Source organism: Sceloporus undulatus, chromosome 7 (assembly GCF_019175285.1).
Source record: "Sceloporus undulatus isolate JIND9_A2432 ecotype Alabama chromosome 7, SceUnd_v1.1, whole genome shotgun sequence".
Lineage (NCBI taxonomy): Eukaryota > Metazoa > Chordata > Lepidosauria > Squamata > Phrynosomatidae > Sceloporus > Sceloporus undulatus.
In genome coordinates this window covers 46085726-46110293 of record NC_056528.1, presented here as the reverse complement: position 1 = coordinate 46110293, position 24568 = coordinate 46085726, and the positions used below count along the sequence as shown (strand labels likewise).

General features: G+C 39.2%; 1 protein-coding gene across 1 annotated transcript in view; it reads right to left on the bottom strand.

The window, feature by feature from the left end:
* Positions 1 to 223: 223 nt before the first annotated feature.
* The window catches only part of BRWD3 (bromodomain and WD repeat domain containing 3), a 46878-nt gene continuing 22533 nt past the window's right edge, over positions 224 to 24568 (bottom strand). Inside the window, 24 exon segments of the mRNA XM_042479220.1 lie at positions 224 to 4751; positions 5348 to 5506; positions 6809 to 6906; positions 7348 to 7517; positions 8519 to 8671; positions 8982 to 9122; positions 10692 to 10748; positions 11458 to 11536; positions 12116 to 12241; positions 13229 to 13349; positions 14134 to 14289; positions 14418 to 14479; positions 15542 to 15653; positions 15918 to 16000; positions 16437 to 16561; positions 19190 to 19297; positions 19574 to 19690; positions 19815 to 19992; positions 21147 to 21223; positions 22483 to 22632; positions 23356 to 23449; positions 23642 to 23793; positions 23795 to 23826; positions 23934 to 24110. Coding sequence (XP_042335154.1) covers positions 3985 to 4751; positions 5348 to 5506; positions 6809 to 6906; positions 7348 to 7517; positions 8519 to 8671; positions 8982 to 9122; positions 10692 to 10748; positions 11458 to 11536; positions 12116 to 12241; positions 13229 to 13349; positions 14134 to 14289; positions 14418 to 14479; positions 15542 to 15653; positions 15918 to 16000; positions 16437 to 16561; positions 19190 to 19297; positions 19574 to 19690; positions 19815 to 19992; positions 21147 to 21223; positions 22483 to 22632; positions 23356 to 23449; positions 23642 to 23793; positions 23795 to 23826; positions 23934 to 24110 — 3494 coding nt within the window. The 3' untranslated portion in view covers positions 224 to 3984.

Sequence of the window (24568 nt, the reverse complement as noted above, 5' to 3'; positions counted from 1 at the left end):
AATCTAAAAAACTGTCTGAACACACATCATCCATTCATTCATCTAAGAATGTAAACCTACTGAAATCCAATGTGAAGTCGAAGGCTTTCATGGCCAGCACCCAGTTGTTTTTGTTTTTTTAGGCTATGTGGCCAAATGGCCATGTTCTAGAAGAGTTTAATCCTGACATTTCACCAGCATCTGTGGCTGGCATCTTCAGAGAGGAAGATGCCAGCCACAGATGCCGGTGAAACATCAGGAATAAACTCTTCTAGAACATGGCCACATAGCCCGAAAAACCCACAAAAAACTACTGAAATCTGTAGGACAAAACAATGTTATTTTGACTTAGCTGATGATGCACAAGACGCTCACCATGTTCAGGTAATTTGACCACAGCTCTACCAAAGCTTGAAATAGGTATGGAGCCTGGTCATGGAACAGATGAGGCAGTGGAAAGAGCTGTAGTACTTTTAGGAGCACATATATATATTTTTTAAAGAATAAAAAAATCCTTCCTGCAAGGAGAAACGTATAGCTGTTGAGAGTAGACCAGATCTTTCTTCCAGATACCATGTTGCGTGTGTGCGTTTGTGTGTTTTCAGCATGAGGGGGCATTCAAAAATGTTTTTCTCCATCTGTAGCTGATCAAAATATAGCCTGCTCTATCACCTTTGGATTCTACCGCACAATCTGGCTACATGTATAAAGATCTCAAAACCAGTGTTATCCAGTTGTCATACTAGAACAGTCAGTACATTTTCTATTCTTGGTTGAAGACAATATGCTGCTGTATTAAGCATTTGTTTTGCTTAAGGTTCTGCAAGAGCAACAAAGGCCAGAGTTCTGGATGCAGCACTCAGGGATTCTGAGTTATGGTCCCCAAAAGCAACTTTTCCAAGCTTGAATCCTGACTATGCCTTTGAAAAGGAATTGTAGATTGTTTTCTTGATCCACCCTACAATGATTTAATGTGACATTATCTGGATTTCTTTTCCCCTAGAGCTCATCCTTCTATAGAAGAAGCTGCCATCACTACTGACACCCAGTTCTGAGGCCACTAGGATGCAGTCAGTATCATGCAAAACATCCACAGGACAAGTGATACTGGAGTATCTGAAGCTATAGAAAAGGATAAGGAACATGACATGCATTGAATAAAGCAATGCAAGCCTAATCTGGGAGGACATGACAGCTGTCTATTGGAGAATGTGTCCTAAACTCTTTTGCTCCTTCCAGGCCATATCCCTATCTCATTTCAACACTGGAAAAGAAACACTGTCCAATCAACCACATACTGAGGTGACCAACAACACTTGACATCCTTGAACATCTACAGGATGAAACAAGCACACGAGGACAAGTAGGAATTGTCACACAAAACTATCCGGATAACCAAATTTCAACGTGATTTGTCGTTGCCATCGTCTCTGCAACACATAAGGTAAACATTACAAAACCAACTGTATTCCACCCATCATCTAAATTTTAAGAAAGGAAAAGGTATCAGTTTTCCAATCCCAAGGGAGAATGCCCCAAAAATAAAGCGAAGCAAGAGTTTTTATAGAATAAAAAAATAAAATAAAAAGGTGCAATTCTAAGGGCCAAAATTTTGTTCATTAACATAACATTATTTGTTCTCATCATCTAAGGGTAACCAATTGAATGTTTTGAAACTAAAATAGCGATGTTATTCTAGAGAAGCTGCCATCACTTCAACATACACCCAGTACATATACTTGGAATGCTGTACTCTTTACTCGTATCCCGAGTTAGAGCTTTTTATTGTCTCAAATGCAAATATGGGGAACATGCCATTAAAACTGTTCCACTTATATCAATAAAGGGACTAAGCCATTTGGATATAGGAACAAAAAGCTTGCAGCAATTTAGGCTAAAGGGAAATCCATGCATGCTTCAGTCTTTCCACGGGCAGAATATGTGTCTGAATTGTAGCAACTGTGTGCCAAATCCATCTATCTGGTTTATAAGTACAAATAGAATGCATATAAATGCTTGGTTCTCTTCATTTTATTACTCACTGATACCATTATTCTGTTTTTGCCTTAGCAATTTCTAGCAAGTTGGCAAATGACTATCCATATGACTTGATTTTTTAAAAAATATTGTTTTACTTGTGGAATCAAAGTTGTGCATGTTATTTTATTATACATAGCATATAAGCAATCCTGCTATCATTTCATGAACAGTACTGACCAAATACCTCTGGCAAAAGGTTTATCTGTAAGATTAAAAAATATTTATATGCAATATTATCCATCATCTTACCATGGCTTTCTGGTTCTCTCTTGTACTCCCTCAATTCTCCTGTGTAATGTTTTATATGTAAATTATGACACTGTCCACAAAGAGGAAAAAAGAGGGGGGGTTGTCTGAAGAGGGGGAAAGCATATTTAGAACATTAATAGGTTTCCGCCTAGAATGACAAGAAAATAATACTTCTTCAACTCTAGGATCCCTACAGTATGATACATTTTGATATACCCATCGGACGCTGCTACAAGACATGTATCTTTCCAGTAAAAGATATGCCATCACACCCATGCAAAAACTTACATGCAGATGTTCTATATTCATGAGCCTCCCTGTTCATGCCAAAGGGGAAAGCCTATCAAATACAAAGAGAAATAAAAGCTACCCACTCAGGTTTCTCCATTGAAGTGAATGAAAAAGCCATTCAAAGGAGTTCTGAGTATATACAGGAGCTCCTGCACCATTTAGAAGTCTTTGGATGTGAAGGCATAAATTGTTTCCTAGACACTTGAGATGTTACAACTGTTGAACACACACACACACAAAAACCAAAAAAAAAACACAGCACTGAGACACAGGAGTTGGCAAAAATACAGTGGCGTAAAAGAAATTTGTTAACATTTTGATTGCTAAATAAAAACAAACACAATGTGGTGATGTGGGGGAGTACGCAAGAACAACTGACTCTCTAACCAGCAAAACTGTGAAAAACATACTGAGTATGATTGTCATAGTTATTTAGCGCCTTACTGAGTGATTCCACTCCAGCCACATAACCTACTGTGGCCCCATTACTGAAGGAAACAAAATGAGCTATCTCTGTAAAGGTTATATTATTTGCAAGTCAAGAGATAGCCAAGCTACTAGACGAACCATGTCTGGGGAAAGGTGGCCATTTCAAACCCTGATGCTAACATCCGAGTGGCAATCTCAATAATGCTGTAAAGAGATGAAGAGTGGCAAAAAAGATTATAGATGCAAGTCCATTTTTGCGTTTGGCACCGGTGTGTCTAGATATTCATAGTTCTCAAGTATTCTCTTTATATTAATGTTAACACATGTTAGACATCTCACATCAAAGATTTGCTACATATTTACAAGGCACCAATCCTTTCTTCTTTTGGAATTATGAATTAAAACCCAGTGGAAAAAGCATTATCAAGTTACCCAAATAGGAACGTAGTAATGTTCATCACAAATTCATGAAAGTTTGGCCTGGGAAGATTAACATAATCCAGATCCTGCACACAATAGAGAAACTGTAAACATTTTATAGCTGCCTTTAGGATCGGTGTATTGTGCAAAAGTTATTATGGTAAGTAAGGAATTCAAGGCAGACAATGTTTTAAAAATTCTGTAAGAAGGTGCTGTTTCTATAACGCACGCATTCACGCTCACACTCACCCACACTCATACACAAAAAGAACAAGGAAAGACTTCAAAAACATGATTCAGATGTCACAGTGCTGTGACCAATTCAGGGTGTAGTGTGGGGAAACATATCTGCAGATAACAGAACACATGGGTAGGGCTTCTTTTGGCCCCAAAAGTGTGGCAATCAGAAGTCTTCAAAAACACAAAAACCATATGAACAAAATGGAAAAGCACCACAGAAAAAATGTGAGTGGAGTCCCTCCACAATTTTCTTAGTAGATTTTCTGGCAAATATCCCTGCAGTAGAAAGCCTTTGAAGTCCTAACACCATTTGTCCAGTTCCATCATTCCAGTCTGTCAATAATTCCATCCCATGAGGTGGCTGACCCTGGCCTTTTCGGTCATTTTCCGTACCCTGCCTGACCTGGACGTACCAAGGTTCAGGGGATCCTCAGTGTGCACAAAAGTGTCATTGTCTGAATCGTCATTATACAAAACTGTTCGCCTCCCCTCATTCCTTGTTTTAATTCGAGGGGGCCTACTGAATCGCCCCCCAAATGTGTTCTCACCGAAGCGGCCCCCAAAAAGGTTCTCAAATTCATCATCCACCATTCGCCGGCGTTTGGCTCTGGAGGCTCCTCTGGAAGTTCCTCTCCCTCGGCCTCTCCTTCCTCCTCTGCCTCTTCTTCTTCCTCTGCCGCAGCCTCTTCCTCCCCGGCTGCCTCGGCTCCCTCTGCTCCACCGACCCCATCGGCCCCATCTCCCTCTCCTCGCTGTCCCTCTACCCTGCCAGTTTTTCTGGCCTTTGGAGACGTTCCTTCGGAGTTTTCTTCTCGGCTTCACCTGAACCGATTTGCTGTAGTCATGATCGCCATCTATGTAGTCCTGATCTGTTTTAGAGTTTGATTCAGAATCTGAATCAGAGGCACATCTACTTTCAGAACTTGAGCTCGATCGTGAATCGCCACTTTCTGAGGTGGATAGACATGGCTTTTCTTTCCGCTCTCTCTCCTTCTCTTCATCAGTGTGTTCATCATCGTCTGATGCACTTGGCAGCTTTCGCTTGGTCGCTGCCCGGAGCTCTCTCCCATCACCATTTGTCAGGGGCTTATTAGAAGGCAGATCTATAGAAATTAAAATAAATATATACATATACTGACAAAGAAATATACAGATTTGCTTTAGTGCCGCTACAGAACTTGGCCTAAATGTCCCAGAAGCAAAAATATGTATGATACTAAATCATTTTGGAAATCATCATAACGACATCTCTGCCACCTGGGATAATTTTGTTTTAGAACTATACAGTGACACAACAGTTCCAGATCCTGAAAAATATGTATGTTAAAAATATGACAATCTATTTTTAGTTGACACGTTCTTGCTTAGAAAGTGTGTGTGTGTGTGTGTGTGTGTGTGTGTGTGTGTGTGTCACAGCCTTGCCAAGGCACTGGGGCCAATAATTACTATGAGGATGCCCAGCTTACCTTCCTCCCAAATTCTGCCACATTATTGGTTGTCCTGTGGCTATAGAAATGAGTAGCAGATATTTATATGACAAATAAACAGGATTAGGGGCGTTCCTCATTCCATTTTATTGTCTGAAGCACAGTTTAACATCACACATACTGCTGAAAACAGAAGACTCCAGTGCCTCTGTAACCAAATGCAACCATAGTGAAACAGCCAAATAGAGAACCTTGATTTCTCCATTTCCTACCTTGTTTAACTGGTGTTGATTTATTTTTGACTGGTCTATTTTTCCCTGGTTCAGTATCATTTCCACTACGATTCTGGATATTTGAGCCAGATGAAGAAGGATGACTTTCCATCTCTTCAGCATCAACGGAGCCAGGCAATTCTTCTGTGGTATCTGAAACTTTAGAGAGAACATCACCAGGATGGCACTACAAGCAAATTAATACCATTCAGAGAAAATATTAATACATGGATTTGAAATTGAAAATACAGCCTTAATTCAGTTTAACAGAAGGAGGGTAATGATGCTTCAAATCCTTGCTAGGAGAGTATCTTTAAACAAATTACATTTCCAATGCAAGATTTCGATTTAATCCTTTCTTTTAACTGTTGTTCTTATATTGACATAGTGCCATCCAAGTACATGGCGTTGTACATAAATAATAAAAAAAGAAACAGACATCTCTGTTGAATGCATTACAGTCCAATTTGGTTTTCATTCCTGAAGAGACTACTGAGGTCTTAAACTCTCATAGCCTGCATGAGAATTGACTGCTGGACTGAAAGGAGCCCAGGCATTCTAATCTGTTCCTTTAATACAATGGTTTCATGTCCTCCAGGTATTTTGGACTTCACCTCTCAGAAGCCACAGCCATCTTTGGCAATGGTCTGGGATTCTGGGAGGCAAAATTCAAAATACCTGGAAGGCCAGAGTTTGGGAATCACTGCTTCAATGCAATAGTTCACAAACCTGGATCTCCAGATGCTGTTGGGATTTCAACTCCCAGAAGTCACAGTCATCATGGCCAATAGCTGGGGATTGTAGGAGTTGTAGCCTAACGGCATCTTAGCATCCAATCAAGGAACCACTACTCTAATGGCTTGACACCTCCTCACTTGGCTAAAATAGATATATACATATGGACAGACATACAGCCTCAAAATCAAAGGTGTGGGGCATATGCAAATCAAAGAAAGAAAAGATGGAAGCCAGACAGTACATGGGCAGCAACTGACTTTGTACTGTTATGAGACTTTATGTTTTGGGATGTCAAAAATAACTTTAAAAATCTATCAAATGGAGGATGCTGAAAGAAAATAATGCATATTCCTCTGTATATCATGAAGCTTACCTGCACTGAATGTGCAGAAAAGGGTAGTCCCTTTTCCTTTACCACATCCACATCTATGTCAGTACCAGAATTAGGATAAAATAGGACATTCCCTCTGTCTACCCAGGCTTCTGGGATTGAACTGGTATGGGATCAGAACTTGGTCTTTGAGGGTGAAGGGTATTGGCCAGAAACAAGAGATAGAAGTTGAAGTGTAAAAGGCTATACTGTATACACTTTCTGAAGGGAAGGTGTGCTCAAGTTATTGCTTCTTAGTCATTCATAAAGAGCAAGACAAGGTAGCAACTCTTCAGTCTGGATTGTTTGAATGATAATCAATGTTATTGTCATATAAAACCAATTACACTTACCATGAGATGAAACTGAAGAATTAGTCCTAGTTACAGGCAATGAGGTATTAAGGTTTGTTTTAGGCTGCATCTTCAGTTGCTTTTGTTTTCTTTTTGGACTGAGATATGGGAAACAAATGAAGAAATTGTTTTTAACAAGAAATCATCCAAGTCTCATGTAAAATAAGTGTTGTCTAAAGACCTTTATTCCAAGCAGCACCAAAAACACACTCCTCAAGAGTTAAGGGATGCATGGGATGGTAATATTTTTCTCTCATTTTCGTGAAGACTGAAGGATAGACATAAGTCTGACCCATAAATCTTACCCACTAAGATAAGTTGTGGTTTTCTGTGTAGCTGAATATGTTTTATACACTCCAACATGGTATATCATTTCCTCTCTTTTCCCCTGAGAACATATTTTCACTTATGTTACTATAGTATGTAAAAAGCTGTAAAGGCCAATTAATGAGGTCCCTGGTTGGGTGGCATAAACATAAACAAGCATATTATACAGCTATTGATCTGAGGCTAGACAGCACTGGTAGGCAGGTAGTTACCTGGGTGTTCTGCTACTGCAGGAAGAACTGCTGCTGCTTTGGAGTCGCTTTCGGTACTTTAACCTTGGTCTTTGTCTCTTTTGGCATTGCGCTGCTGACTTGTACTCGGAAATGATGGTTTTAATATGGTCTTCAAATAAGGCAGATAATCGGAGTGTCATGCTGTAGATCTGGGGTGGTATGGAAGAAATACATGGTCAGATCCGAGTTGGTACAGTGTTTCCTGACAGGTTATATTTAGACTGAAAAGAACTAGGTTCAAATCCTGGCTTTGCCAGAAAGTCTGTTGAATGCTGAGCAAGTCTCAGTCTCTCTATGTTGAAAGGATAAATCAGATGTACACTAGTCTGATCTCCTTGGATGAAGGGATCTAACATTATTACAATCAGTTTAGCAAAAATTACCAAATTTATGAACGGTGAGAAATAAAGGAAGAAGATCAGTCATCTTCCAACTTTCAGAACATAATGGAAATGGGGCTGTTTATACAGAAATAAAGAAGCCAAAATACAAGGTACCAATCTTGCTGTCTGCCCAGACATCTCTCTCAGTTTTTCAATAAATGTATTCACATTTAATTTAATATGAAGCAACACTGATCAATATGACACAAAATGTGCATTAAAAATACTAAAATGCAACTATAGAGATAAATATAGTTTTTTAAAAAATCTTGAGGTATTCTTGGTCCATCTGACTGGTCATTTCTCTCTCTTTTCTATGACCCAACATCCTTTAAATGAAGATGATTTGTTTCCATCAGGAGTGAATGAATCAAGTTAAATATATTAGTTTTTATTAACTGGCCTGTGACTTCAAAACAATATGCAAGACTCATCTTGAAGCTATGGCTTTTCTCCCTCCCACTTTTCTATAATAATCGTGAAGCAACTGCCTCAGTGAATTTGCTATGGGCATAGATTCTATCACCACCCAAAATTTCACGGTTCAAGGTGTGAGAGAAGACAGCGCCAAGATTGAAACTATATGTGGAACATGGAGCTCCTGCAAAGAGAAAGGAGCACTACCCACAGCTCAGGTGATGTGTGCACATACAGATCTGAATCAGGGCAAATGACTTTAACGCAGGCTTGAATCAAAAATATAAGACTGTATTCCAATTTCTTTCATGTTTTATTGCACAGTTACCTACCACTCTTTTGCATCTTACCCTTGATTTTTTATTAGGTGTGTATGCTTTGGAGTTGCAGAATATCAAGCGAACATCTTTGTAGAATTCAAGTGGGTTTGTGTAATTACCCGCTTCCAAAGTTTCTTTCACAGTGCTGAAGTCCATTGGAGTGTCTACAATATCTCGGTAATCCTGTGAGCAACATTTTATTCAGGTTAATCATGAACCACAACTATAGTATACCAACACAGTATCCAAAGGTAGGACTCAATTACAACAATCTTGTGCTTAATATATATTTATAATAGGCTCTCAAGAAGGGTTGGACATATGTGTAAATTTACAGCGCTTTATAAATAAAGGTTAATAATAATAATAATTTGGGCAATACATAGCAGAACACTGGATTCTGAGAAGGCTGTGGGACAAAGCTTGATGGGTGATGGGGCTGCTACATAACTTTTTATGCTTCTGCTCTGAACCAAAACATGACAAAACTTACAGGGTAAGAAAAGAGATCAACGGGTTGACGGAATGGCTCAGAGTCTTCACGTTCATAGATCAAGCTCAACAACTGCTTGCACTGGTCTTTCCAGGCATCGGCATGTACTTTGGAGGGATGCTTTTTCATCTGCCGCTTTACCTTAAAGAATTTAAAAGGGGAACAATGTAGTTTGGTCATTTTTTTTTTTAAAGATCTGTTCTTCCATCTAAGATGACAGCAACACAGCATGGCTGTGACAGAAAGAGATAGATGTCTCTCAACATAGTAAGCTTCTGTTGAGTTCCTATATAATTACAGGGCCAGCTGTCAGCCTGCTGTATTTTTTTAAATTTATCTGCAATGTGCATATGCCATCTGGTTCACAATTCTGTGTATAATACTTTAACGGTACAAATGAAAACAACCCATCTGTCTTTGCCTGTCAGAGTCATAGTTTGAAGACCATGAAACTTTTACACCTGAACTTGACATACAAACTGAGGGATCCCATGCACTGGTTGCTTTTAAAAACATCCTATTTTAACTGAGATATGAAGCCAAGGGAGAGTACTTCTAGGAACAGAGTTATAGGACTGATCTCTCAAGCTTGCTATGAGAACCTTCTTCCCAGCAAGAAGTACTATCTGCTGTGCTGCACCCCTACAGCCTTCCAAGAACTAGTTCTATATACTTCTTGCTGGAGAAAGGTGACCTGGGGAGAACAAAGATTTCTAAGTAGAGAATTACCAATCTCTGGAGTTACCACATAAAAAGTCCTGATCCTAGTGAATAAAATCCCTAACTCCCTAAGGAAAAAAACATGACAAAATTATATTGCAGTACACATGCAGTCCTACAAGAGCTGTACATAGAAGATTTTCTTCTTGTCTTATTATCGCTGGCTCAGAAGCTAGTGAAATTTTTTAACCAGGCCTGTAAACAAGAAAACAATTTCGTATGAACCATTTAACACTGACTATCACTCTAAACCTGTAGCAATTCAGCAAGGAAGGCAAAAAGAACTGTTGTTCTAGAGAGGCGAGGGAGATACTTCCTAGACCATTCTCCTGCCAAGTCTTTGTTATCCAAAGAAACTGCCTCACAGTGAATGGGACTGAGATCCTACTTAGTCCTGGAACCTCAGTTTCCCAAAATCTCCTTTACTGGTTGGAGTTATTTGGGGATTTGTTGCCTCCCAAAATAGCTTTTGAACCTCTGGCCTAGGCCCCTGAATGACAACAAATGGCAAGTCTGAGTCTTAAGCACAACTTTCATAAGATCACTGGTTTTCAATAAGAGACAGCAACTGAATTCACCCATGTGTCTGGCTCTCTGTGTCTTGTCATTTAAAAGCAAGCAGAAAGCTTGTGTTCAGCCTTCATAGCTCTGTTTTGCTCAACATGGTGCTATCCTCTACAGTAGTTGTACCCAATGATATAGTATCACTACTGGTTATCTTCCACACAGACACCTGGAATGCTCCAGTGTGGTAAAGGAAGAGAAATGGACTGATGAGTAATTCTTTCATCCATTTTTTCTAAAGAGCTCTATGCTTTATAGATTAGTTTTGTGATTCACATCCTGAAGACCATGACAATCACTGAACCAACAAAAGTCATCAATGGTCACAGAAAATTCAAAGGATTAGAAGCAGTGACATGCGATTAAACCTGATTTTTGGAGTCTTATCCAAAAGTTGGCCCTGAATAGTAACTAAGCAGCACTCACGGTTCTTTTCCCAGATGAGGTTCCTGGACCATCCGAATCTGCATCTGCTTCTGCCACCTGAAGGAAAGTGTAATTACTCCATTATGTGAGAAAGAAAAGCTAATCTTGAAAACTCTTTACAAAACAAAACTATGGATTTGAATGATTTCCAGTACTATGGAATCTGGTCCAATAATTAACCTGATATTAATGGTTAATTCTGAGAGCAAGTGAGCAAAAGAGAGAAATCATCTGCTGTGATAACACTGAGAGCTGCTACACTCACCATTATTATTATTATTATTATTATTATTATTATTATTATTATGCTTTATTTATATAGTGCTGTAAATTTACACAGCACTGTACATACAGTCTTTTTAATTAGACAGTTCCCTGCCCTTCCCACTGTCTTCAGATGACTTGAGTATTTTAAAGAAAGCCTCACTCAGGCATTAGCAACCTGGTGTACCCCATATATTTTACAGTACAGTTCTCATATTAGTTGATGGTTAGCCATGCTAGCTGAAATCCACATGAGTCCGCCTGTGCTAGCTGGGCTGTAACAAAAAGAACAGAGTCGAAATTTGATGAGAATATATAGATTCTCTGTGCAATGCCAAAGATAGCATAGTGCTAGGAGTATAGCTTCTTGAGATTCCCAGGGTTTGAAAAATCAAAAAAGTGACTAGTCCTCATGATTAAGAAAAGAAACTTGAGCACAGTACTCAGGTTGTTCACCAATAATTATTTCCAATAAAGTTTGTCAAAGCCTTTTCCATCTTACCACTTCTTCATCTGTGCTGCTCAGGTCTTCTGCTTTCACTTTATTATAGATCTCCAGAATATCTGTACAACTCTGATCCCTAAAAGGTAACAGTGTTATCAGCACTATTGCCAGAGAAGTAAATGCCAGGGAACTTGTGAAAACAACATTATTCTTGCCAAGGCTTATTCAGGTGCTATTGGTATGTCACAGACTGCATCTGCACCGCAGAGATAATGTAGTGACACTGCTTTACCTGCCATGACTCAAAACTATAGAATCCTGGGATTTGTACTGTATTTTGGCATCATAGCTCCCTGACAGCGAATGCTCACAAAACTAGAATTCCCAGAATTCCATTGCACTGAGCCATGGCAGTTAAAGCAGTGTCAAACTGCATTATTTCTGCAGTGCAGATGTAGCCCTAGTTTCTGTATCCCCATGTCAGATATAACACCTTATCAAGACTACATGGAATGATAAGGTCATGGAAGAAACATATCTCTATCACTAGAACTTGACATGATCCAGAGTTGATGGAAGAGGAAGTTACCTGTTGGCATAAAATTATATATACACAATACATGCACATGAGTCAGGAAATACTCTGCTTATTAGACAAATTTTAGGAAAATACATTTCTCAACAGTGGAATATCACAAAGAAACAGATTGCTTACCCAATGTAGTGAAGTAAGACATCTGTTACAATTTTGGCTGCTTTAACAATAGGACTATCGGGCTCATTGAAAGTCCTAGCATTGTGTTCTATGTATCGTACCTCCCACATCAGAGCTGATATTCTCCTGGAAAGAGATAAGTGTTATATCTTTTCTACAACAGAAATCATTTTTAATACAAAGCTGTACTTGGGCTATTCATGTACACTGAATGTAACACTGACATTTAAAAAGTGACAACAAGAAACATTTAGGACAGGATGGGAGTAAGGCCCATGGGGGTGTATGTGATCTCTAAACTGCACTTTTGCAGCCCCAGAAGCACCCATCCCAAAGCTCCACATGTAACATTGGTGTTTTAAAGGCCAAAAAAATGGCACGATTTTTGCCTGAAAACTATTCAGAAAATCCTCCACTATGTGAAAACACACACACAGAGAGAGAATATTCCCACTGCCTCAAAATATTTCCATTTTTCCCAGTAATCCCTCTCAAAATGGTGACTGAAAGTGGTGTGACTTCTGTTCACCATTTTGAGGACTACAGAGGGAAATGGAGGTACTGAGCTTACTGAATAGGGTAGTTGCATCCTTCAGAAAGTTCTTAAGGTAAGAAATTGGACTCCTGACTGCCCATCCCTGATCTAAGAAAAGAGGAAAAAGCGGAATGCGATAAAGAAGACCCTCACACTTGTTAGCAAATGCTAAGTCCAACTAGACAATTAGAAGAGCAATTTTTCTCATTACTCTTATAAAAAGTGAGATAACCCAAAATGAGAAAACCCTCTGTGATACAAATCTTAGCACAATACAAGAAGCTGAACATCAACTATATATTAAGTCAAGATCAGACTCACAAGCCAAAGGGGAACAGGTTAATTGTTACACAATCTCACTTATTTCAGTAGCACAATTGTCAGGGAACATATTTAGATATTGAAGATGTTAGCCTTTATGTTACAGTATTCTGTGTACATATGGTTTTGTGGAACTGAAGGGTAACAAAAATTTTGCTAATGCTACAACAAATGTAATGTGCCAAAATTTAACAACTTCTTTATAAAGCTGAGATATTTACTAACACACAATTCACCAACACATAATAGAACCTGACCTGTAAAATCTGTTTTCAAGCCTTCTCCTTATTGTGGTGAGGTCAGTTGGATAAGGAACAACAGTGCAATACAAAGGGTAGGCACTAAGGTCCACTGGGACAGCAAATGGGTTAGAAATATCTGAAAGAGAAGATAAAAAAGATGAACCTATCACAGTTATGGCAGTGGTGAAACGACAGAAGTCAGAAGCTTTACTTCAAAATGGTAGGCATATATCTCATTAACTTACTAATATATTTGTTGCTGCACCTCCAAGCTGTAATGCAGAACACCCATACTACAGTGAATTTCTGTCAAGGCATCCAATATCAAAAGTTCCTATGTGCCTTTTGGATTTTATTTCATTTAGTGAAACCCTGACCTCATAAAACACATTGGTGAAGTTTAATTGATCACAAAAAAACCTAAGATCCATCTCAAAACCTGAAAAGACATGGAGCTTTTATCATTTAAACAATTCTCTAGCTACTGTTAATGTTACCAACTGTTTAAATATTGTAACTGGTAATAGGCCTAAAATGCTAATCTTTTGCATTGACAGCTCCTGTAATGATTGTCTGGTTTTTGTTCATTTTTGTTATTGTTGATGGTCTGTGGGTGGCATATATATAAACCAGGTGGCTTTTCACATTACACAACGATGGCACTATGATTCCACCTTTACTGGCATGGCAACATCCTGTGGCATCCTATGTTTCAGTTTAAGGGGAGGTACATAATGTTTTCAGTCAGACTAGTGCCTCAAACTACAAACTCCAGGATTCCCCAGGATGCAGTTGTGGCAGTTAAGGTGCAAATATTAAGCTGGAATTGTGTTGTGTGAAAGGGCACTTTCTTCACCATTAACTGTGGCCCAGCAGACCCATAGTATCATCTTTACAAGTCCAACTAAATTTTGCCATACCTAAGGACAACAGTTGATCTATGCCCCTAAGGACCCGCACACATTCTTCATCTCGGGAATGGGAACCCCACTCGCCTTCCTGTGGTTTGTACAACAGGGATGCCAGCTCCTCTGATGTCACGGGAATTCCAGCCCCAATCACCTCTGGATAGGCTACTGTAGAAAACAGGGGGTAGAAGGGCGAGTCCAGTTAGAACCTGCATCCTACTATGCCACCTAAGTGTGAAAATTACAAACACTGACATGGGATGAGGGGGGAAAGTGAGACAGAAATTATTGTTTACTTCCTTCTGGAATTGGCTCCATATCCCAGGGGCTCATCTTTTCTCTTTCATTATTGTCCCAGCTGTTAAAAAACAACAACACATGAGTTTAAATTACTTTAAAATATAAGTAGATCTAGTACAGAACAGTACGATAGGGCCAAGGTTAACTTCGTGAACATGATTACAAACTGTAGCATCGGGAAAGCCTGAGCAGCTTTAGGACCATGTGTAGTGCAGGTTTAATTCTTTTACACCCTGCCACAGTCAAAAATGCCTGCCCAGATTGCATTGCAAGAGAGTTTTCTTCCTTAGTCTCAGCATCCTAGCCCATTTACAATATGGCTTATTTTATGTATGTGTAGATCAGACCTACTCTGAACACTGTAAAGTGCTGCATAAGGGGTGAGGATTGTGTGGCTCCCCAGAAAATGTTGGACTACAACTCCCATCAGCCCTGTCAATGATGATGAATGTTGGAAGCTAGAGTCTAGTAACACCTAGAAGGCTGGAACATGTCTACTTTATAAACTGAAATACTAAGTATAATCATTTATTTATAGAGCCATTGTAATATATATATATATATATATATATATATATATATATATACACACACATACATACATACATACATATACATATACATATACATACACACACACACACACACACACACACACACACACACACACACTCCACTTTGCAGAATAAGAACTCACTAAAGGTAACTTATACTGCCCATTCTGTCTGGTAGTGGCTTTCCCGGGTCTCAGGCAGAGACTACCAAATCCTTCCAACTAGAGGTACCACAATGAACCCACTAACTTCTGCCTGCACAGCATGTGCTTTATGATAGAGTGAACGTTCCCCTCAGTGTGCCTTGCAATATGTTTGCAAGCAGAAATCATGCCTGTATCCAGATAGAAATCATTTTCAACTGTCCGGTTAATACACCATAGACTGATATGTGGGATAGGTGGGAACAGGGGTAGACTATATCTGTCAGTTTAAGGAATGGGTAAATTAAATAATTGTCATCAATCCATATACTCTTAAATTTACTGCTGTAGAACCCAATTGGTATTTCAGCATTCTGAAATGCACAAAAATTCACACAGCCATCTTATTATATCCATCCTTACTGAACACTGTAGCACTGGAAGGAACTATCTGGATACTCAGACTGGAAAGGCTGTTGGTTTTCTACAGTTCCAAACCACCATGCATCATCTATTATGCTGCGAAATCTATCCCCTGCAACAGAAAAGTCAGAATGATACATGCAGATATTTGTAGAAAAAAAGAGAAAAATTAGAACATGCTATTTTCTGCAGAAACATTCTCAAAAGTAGTGTTTTAGTTGTGAATATTTATCTTATTTTTGTTCATTTTCTCCTGCCAGAAACAGGCATGACAACTTATAAAAATTAACACACAATATCTCATACGCAGCAATTCTAAAAGTAATAATTTTTACATGTGTAATAGGAAGCTACCAAATAGAAATTCTACACTTACCAATCTGCCACTTTCTTTCTTTGGCTTCATTGTAAAACTGATGTAGCACAAGGAAATCAATGACATCTGGCATATCATGGTATCTGTGAAATAGGAATGAAATAACTCTCCAGAAAGTGGTAGTACAACCACAGGCTCAGGTCTTCTATGAACATTTTAAAGCCATTTCTAATTACATAGGCCCTGAATTATTATTCCGAGTTCATTGTAGTAGTAGTACATACCTACAGCTGCCTAGTAAGAGGAGTAACTGAAAATATCTATTTGGAGACAAGACTCAGTTTTGAATTAAGTGTTACAGGGATGGCTTCTGCTGCTCCCCACCATCTTCCCAAAAATATTTACAAAAAGGAACTCATGTCCCCATCATGATGTAGGAAGAAGGAAAATGGTAAATATCATGCACTTCTTTTCCTACATGTTATTAGAGAGAGAGGTTTAAGAAGAGGGGAAGAATGCAAGCAAATAGTAGCCAGATATCACCATAGCAGTCAAGCAGGCCTTTACTCAGCCACTTACTTGATGGAAAATGATTCACCAGTCATTTTGCCTGAGATTGGATCAAGAAAGGCAAGCTTCAAGCAGCAAAGTGTAGGTGGTCCAACCTCGTACTTAATTCCCACAATCTTCACAGATTCTTGTTCCTATTTGTCGAACAGCAACTGAGGTCAAAACCTTAGGGCAGTGACTTTTCAAAATATGAAGCACATACAAAAATGGTGTGCGTTAAAATGAGCACTCCTTCTGTGAATGATGTACAAGTACATTGTACAAGTAACCTCTTCCGTTTTTCTCACCAGCAGAATAGGGTATATTATGGATATTTTACTCTTTAAAACAGAGTGCAATCAGAACCATGGAGAATAGTTGAATGCATAAGAGACACAGAAAGGCTTTTCCATTTGCTCAAATGAACTGAGAAGAGACATTTGTCTACAGCACCTCAGACAAACTCCATGCCACTTGCAGTATACCAAGACTGTTTGCTAGCATCCCGTTATTGCACATGGCCATATGGAATTTCTTAACTGATCTTGGCCAGACAAACCATATAATGACATGGCAGCCTGGGTCTGAGTTTGGGAGGAATGATCTGCCAGCAATAATACATGTATCATATGATATTTTGGGAGGGTTGTAATGGCATAACAATGGTCCTTTTGCAAATCATGTAATATAGTATAACATAACACAAGAATAATGTAACATTGCTACCTTTGAGAGGGAAATTAGTCATTCTTTCTTCTTGTAAAGGGATCTTGTAGCACCTTGTCACATGAACTTCCGTACACTTGAGCCTACTTCCTCAGATGCATGAGAAAGTAGGCTCAAGTCTACAAAAGCTCATGTTACCAGCTTCTTTCTTTCTTTCTTTCTCTCTCAAAGGTGCTACAAGATCCCTTTGCATGCTGATTTTCCAGATTAACACAGCTATGTCTCTGAATTTATTTTTCTAGTTACTTTGAGAGGCCAAAGGGCTTTATTGAGAGTCAGCGTGGCTTGAGTGCTGGACTGGGACTCTGGGAGTGCTGGTGTTTTTGTGTGTCACAGAGTCATTTCCAACTTATGGCAACCTTATCATTGGGTTTTCTGGAGTTGAGAGTGTGTGACCTGTCTAAGGTCACCCAGAGGGTTTCCATGGCCAAGTACGTAACTGAACTCTGATCACCAGGCTCGTAATCCAGCACCATACTGGTTCTCAGACCAGGATCAAATGTCCACTTACTCGTGGAAACCCCCTATATGGGAAGTCACACGCAAGCCCCCTATTAACAAATCTTGCCAGGAAAATACATGATAGGGTCTCCTTTTTTTACCATATGCTAAAAAGAACGTGGAGGCACACAACAGCAGCAACAACAAAATGCATTGTTAGGGAATTTTTCTCCCAAATTACAGGTCTGTTTAAAGATTGTTTTCTCTCTGCTAAAATCAAAATGTAATGAATGACTTTACAATATTATGCTTATTATGTATAAACTATCTGTATCCAACTTCACTCCGATCCACCTGCCTGCCCATTTAACTACCTATCTGGTATGGGATCCTCAGCTACCCCTATGCATACCTGAAATATGAATACTATTTATGCAAGACTGTAGTACACTCAAGCCCATACAAAAAATTAATCTTAGTCTTAAAGGCAACATAAAACTGTTTATAGCAGAACGCACTAAACTTTTTAAAAAGAAGAATTTGACAAAGTTTAACAATGACAAGTTTTATAACATCTTGCTTTAAAATGTCATGTTTCAAGCTTTGGCCTCAGTATGGATATACGTTCACTAATAAATGTGAATGGAAATCCAGTCTGGCCTGAAACATTCTGCACTCCTGTTTGGATATGATGAAGGCTGGTGGGGAATTCATATGGGGAGAACCTGGGCCCAAATAGCCAGGTTTCCCAGGGTGGCTAGGAAAGAGTAAATGAAGAGGACTGAGCTAAATCACTTCAACTGATTTTGATCCTCTTTTCAGTTGGATTCTCTTTATTTAGCACTTGACACTTTAGGGAGAGGAGGCAAACTACAACATTTTCCCATTGTATGGATGTTTCCCCATTTTCCATTTCTGGAAGAAAAATGAGATGCACCTCTGTGCACTGACAAGCTAGTGGCACTCTATAGGCATATAACATGCACATGACTTGAAAAACAAACAGGTGCAGCTCATCATGGGAAACTTTACGTCAAGATATTTAGGATTTGGGAAGCAATGCACATCCTTGAAACCTCAAATTTCATCCCGTTTTTTTTCAACTGAATTCTGACATTTCATTTCAATTTAAGTTACTATGGAAAACAATAATGTACACTGGCCCTGAGTTTTTTACAGAAAGATTAAAAAATTACTCAATCAACACAACACTGTTTCATTCTGCTTTAACTCACATATACACTCATTCATGTCCATGTTCCCATCAATATATTTACAGTAACAATCCATGATTCCCTATTTGTTTATCCTCAATGTGACTATGCTGTTTCTGCTACTCTGCAGAAGAGAGCAAGAAAGAAAACACTGAGAATACAAATGGAAGAATAGAAATACAGTACAAGTTCACAATAGGCAAACAAAATAAATGCAAACATGGATTTTCTGAGGCTGGCTACTGGTCAGTATAAAACTGGGAATGATCTGTGCCTGAACCACAAGACTGGTTCCCAACACTCTTCATGATACTGAACTATGTGTGTGAAACAGCAGTTGGACAAAGTAAGGTAGATTCCTGTGATAACTGGCAATAAAAGAATGTCTGAAGTGCCACTTACCCTGAGGTCCATTTTATTCCATGGTTGCTTCTGCATGTTAACATTGTAAATTTTTCCTTTTCTGACTGCACGCACATAAGCTTCATGTCCTTGTCTGAAATAGATTGCCTAAGATTGAGAGAGAGAGAGAGAGAGAGAGAGAGAGAAATAAAGTAAGAAAGAAAATGTTATTCGTACACCAAACTTGGATTCAGGAAGCAGCTGTGCTTTAAAATGTATGAACTGTCAGATTCCGAAAATAAATGCCCCAAAGTTTTCATTTCATTTTATTTCTTTAACAAGTTTTCACTTGCTAGTTTGAGAATACCTGACACCTTCGTTTTATGATGCAACCTTTCTTTTGGGAAGAAGATGACAAATGCACCTACATAAATGAACAAGTACCTCATCTCCCATTTGTGGGACAAAGGGGGAACGTCGTGGTATAGTGTCCAATATCCAGTGGGGAGCAAACCATTCTTCGGTGGGTTCGCCGTCTATTGAAAGTAATCCACCGGGTTTCTTAAAATAGAGAAGTATTAGGGTTTAAATAAATCAGAACTCATGAACGGCTGATTTAAGTCTTTCCAAGAAAAAAAGTCTTATCAAAAATGTTTCTCTCCCCCCCTCCAAAAAAAACCCTCACCTTTTTTCGTGTCTGTTTAGGTTTCTTGCGTTTTTCTTCTTGTCCCTTTGTATCGTTTACATTTTCATCTTCAGAACTGCTACATATTTTGCGAGCTGCTTGTCTTGTTTGTCTTTTTGGAGGCTGAAGATTAATTCCAGCATCTGCAGTCCAGTCAGAATATTCACTGGACGAATCACTGAAAACATCACACAATGAAATACTGAGAAAAACATACAAGGGAGATGGTGGGGAAAAGTTGCAAAGGGAACCTATGGATCACTTTTACTTCTGTGAATACATGCAACTTCCTTTGATTTCACAAGCTAAGCTAGGTTGGGCCTTGTTCAGAAGTGGTCAGTGGCTCCATTGCTTTGGAATGGTGAATCTGAAAACTGGGGGGCTACTCCAGTTTTCCCAAAATAGGTTCAACACTGTGGATAGCTCCTGTAAAACCCATTATGAATTCACTGTCCCAAAGTGAAAGTGAATTCACTGTCTTTTTAGTAGTCACCTTTCACCTCTGGCCTGACCAATATGTTAATAGAAGCCCACATTGAAATACCAGTCGGGAATGACAATAGTGGGTAGATGGACCAATGCTTTGGCTCAATAGAGGGCAGATTTCTACATTTCTAGAAAATTAAAAGGTTGCTGGGGGGGGGGGGGGGGACCTATTTGCAGGATCCTGTTTAAACAGAAGTATACTCTACGTTTCTTATTTCTGAATAAAAATGTATAGGAGTCTTAGAAGAATGATATTCAGTACAGGGTTGTAGATGAATAAATGGAACAGTAATGTCTCATAGGTTTACTTTCAGCTCAATAAAGATCAAGGATGGACATCCTCTGAAATTCTGAAGACCATTTTTGGCTGTCCCAAGACCCCACACAGCCTTTATGACCACTCTCTGGAGCAAAAATAAGTGACCTAGTCACTTTTAGGTAGCACATGGAACCTTTTTGTGTTGTTTCATAATAACCCTCCCTTTCTGAAATAATGTTGTAAAGCAGTATCTGCCTAAGGAAGTTTTTGCCCGTCTCTTTTTTTTCAGGGTTTTTTTTTTTTAAATTTTAGTGGAGATTTTGGGGGTTTGGGTTGGTCAGGAAGTCTAGTGTGGTCAAGCACCACATTAGGCCTCCCAATGGGCTACATGTAGCACATGGCTAAATGTGGCACTTGACCACACTAGACTACCACATAGATGAACTGACTCTTTCCAGTTATAAGATCTCAGTTATTCAACAGTAAACTGTTCCATATACACTGCACCCTCCATGTATTGGGCACGCTTGTAATTATGCAAGCATTTTTTAAAAATGCTGCCCTTAAAGAGATCACTACAAAAGTACCTCGAACTGCTTTCACTTTGCCAGGCAGCCACATTATCATCCACAGAGGCATCGCTTGTGCCAGCTGTATCATCTTCCTGAGATAAGAAGAAAAGCAAAGAAAAAGTGAAACTGTGTCCATCTCCTCCAGCAATTTGCTACAGTCACTTAAAATTTACCCTAAAGGTTTTTTGTTTGCAAAACATCATCTCTGATAGCTTTTCAACAACACCCTTCTAGGGATGCAGGGCAAAAGAATGCTTTCAATAAATGGTTGAGCTGAAAGAGTGCTAATGTGTGCCTCCCCCTCAAACTGTAAAATCAAAAACTACTAGCCATTAAAGGCAACCTTGCTGCATACCTTAGATATGCAAGAGGAACAAAAGTGTAGGAGTACCTTGCCTGAACATCCAAGCATTCCAGAAATGGCTGAGTTCCACATCCATAACAGAGAACATTTTTTGAGTAAACAACTTGCATTTCTCTGAGGAAGTTAGATAATGATCACTATCAGCAGAAGCAGTGGCTACTATATAACACACTCAAGTGCTCCAAGTGTTTCAAAGGTGGTATCCAGACCAGCACTGGCTTGGATATGTGCTAGGGTTGCCTCAGGGCATCCTTTACAGATGCCCCTCAACCCTAGCACGTAACCATGGCTGGTAATGGCGGCTCCAAGGACACCCGTTTCCAGGCCGCGAGGAAGCGGCTTTTTGCCACTTCCCTGAGGCCTGGAAAAGCGTCAGATCAGGGCCTCTGGGGTTGTTGCTGTGGCCGCTGAGGCTCCGATCTGTCGGGGAAAGGGGCGGTCTGTATCCTGCCAAAGTTACAGTGCTTACAGTACTACCTTTGTATTCCTAGAGTTTAAGTGCGAGAGTATCTTTCTTAAAATCATTTTTTGAGAGTTCATGGCAGAAGAGATTAGAGTCAAGGACTTCCAGATACCAAGTTCAGTTTCCTTGCCATTATGTGGCAACAACTCTTAAACACAATGATTTATGTGAGCAAACTTCACAGAGGATAGTAGTCTTTGTTGTTACAAAACACCCATGCACAAGTCAGTACCAATTAAAAAATGTCCCAGATGTCCAATTTTCCTTACTTATTTCTGCATATTATGGCATTGCATGAGCACCAAAGTTATCATGATACATAGAACATAATGAGTTATATTCTAAAACGAAGCGTACACTGATTCTTAGTTGTAATACATCCTGACCCAACGTGGATTTATAACAATCTTAAGTGGTAATTAAACTGTTTGGAAAACAAAAGAACAGCCTTAATCTCAGAAAGAGAGTTTAAGACTGAGATTTCTTCTTGTTGTTGTTTTAAAAAAAAAAGTCAGATGCTTGACCTCAGAGGAGCTTTCAGAGTCTTCCTGGGTATGTGAACCTCTCCTTGCACCTTGTGTATTATGTTCAATGGTGGAGCGTGTTTGATAAGCATGCTGGCGCTTGCGTTGGTTTCTTCGCAACAATCTCCCACTGCCGGGCTGATAATCACTCTTTCACAATACCAGAGATGAAAAATATGTTAGGGAATAGCATCAAATATTTTACGAGTAAACAAATCTATGGGTTCAAACAGGTACGGGTAACCTGTGGCCCTTGCCCCAGTTTCAAAAGCCCATTGCAAGTTATCAGTTAGACCTGTTCAAGAAGGCCACTATATGGGAAGGAAGAGAGGCAGAGAGAGGATAAAGAAGAAAGAGAAAAGAGGATTGGGCTTACTTAGTTTGGGTTGCAACCCATTCCCTCAACAGTGTACAGCCCCAACAAATTACTCCAGGAAACATAAACAAAATCCTGCCCACCCTTGCTCCATAATACAAGTAACTAGCTGGGAGACATATTGGTACACAATATGGTAATAGTTACTTACAGTTTTAATTCCCAATGTAGTAGTACCCTATCCTTAGTCCTCTTGTGGATCTAACACACAACCCTCTTCCTAAAAGGATGAGTTATCTCACATAAGACATTCTTCAGCTCCCCCAACTGTCAGGTTCAAAGTTACTTTGTAAGCTTTATTCTGCTGTATGCTGGCTATTTGGTTTTACTACAGTTCAAGTGCAATTCTCTTCTGTATCAGCTTGGCTTTTCCAATCCTGAACAAACCTAAACACTTCCTCCCTATTTTGCTGTCTCATCCATGCACTGCACTTCCACATGACTAGGTAGCTCTGTTCGTAAAACACATCACACTACTAAAAATACATATTTCTTACCCTTTGCAAAGTGTAAGAAGGTTTTCTCTTCTTTTCAGATGTATACAGGTGGACTTCTAATTCACCTTTGGCAGCTCTGCATTCCTCCTGAACTCTTGAGCAGAAAAGCATAACAAGCTAAGGTTATTGGCTACAACTTTGCAAATATACCTCCTAAATATTTTCATGCATATTTCTAAATCTACGGAGAGCAGTTGGTTGGGAATGTTATCCATGTAGCATTCCATGGGTGGAATAGTTTGAATTTACATTTGGCTTGAAACAGATCACATTTGGATAAACAAACCTGCTAACCCCTGGATGCAACTCATTCACCACCACTCTCCTACTCCATGCCATGAGATCTCTTTCTGTGGCCATCTGACTCCTGGGGGCGTTGTGATGCATTTGCCGAACACCTTCAATCTGACCACTCCGTCTAAGTCCAACATTTGGGGGGGGAAGCAATATCCAAACTTGGACTTCTCAAAGCTACCAAAAAAAACAAAACAAACAAACAAAAATACCGCAAGACTATTTTATCACATTTGTAGTACCAAAAGAACATTTTTGAAATCTATAAAAACATGAGAGGAAACAACTCTTACTGTTAATAGACTGCGGTCTGTTTTGTGGACGATTTGGAAGCGCTTCACCTTCATTAAGCCTTCTCAAATCTTGCTCACGTTGCAGTTCCCTAATCATTCCATCAAGGATGCTCTCTTCATGGTCATTGGTTTGCTGCCCAATTACTTGTTCCATAACCTCACCATCCCCTTTGTGAAATCAAAAATACACAGTAAGCCATCTGAGATGTATCTGCTACAGCAGTTCCCAAAAGGTGTGGCATGAAAAATTCTCAAATGGAGCCAAGATTACTATAAATGCAAGAGGAGCTTTGAAGGGGCACCAAGAACTTATTAAGTAGCTGATGCCATTTCCACAAAACTTTAAAACAAATAATTAACAGAGAAACTTAGGGAACATTTGTATAATGCTACAATCTGCATCCTCCATGTTAAGGACTAATTTATTCTATTAAAGATAGGAGTGCCTTGTTCTCTATAGTTGTCCTATAGATGTTTAGGAATACCTTCATCTTGCTTTACCAATTCATCACCATTTGAGAGCATGTTTCTTTGATTAAATAATACATCCTTATCAGTAGGAAATAGTGTTTGCAACTGAAAAATCTAAACTAAATTTTTGCAAAAAGGCTCAATAAGAGGTGATG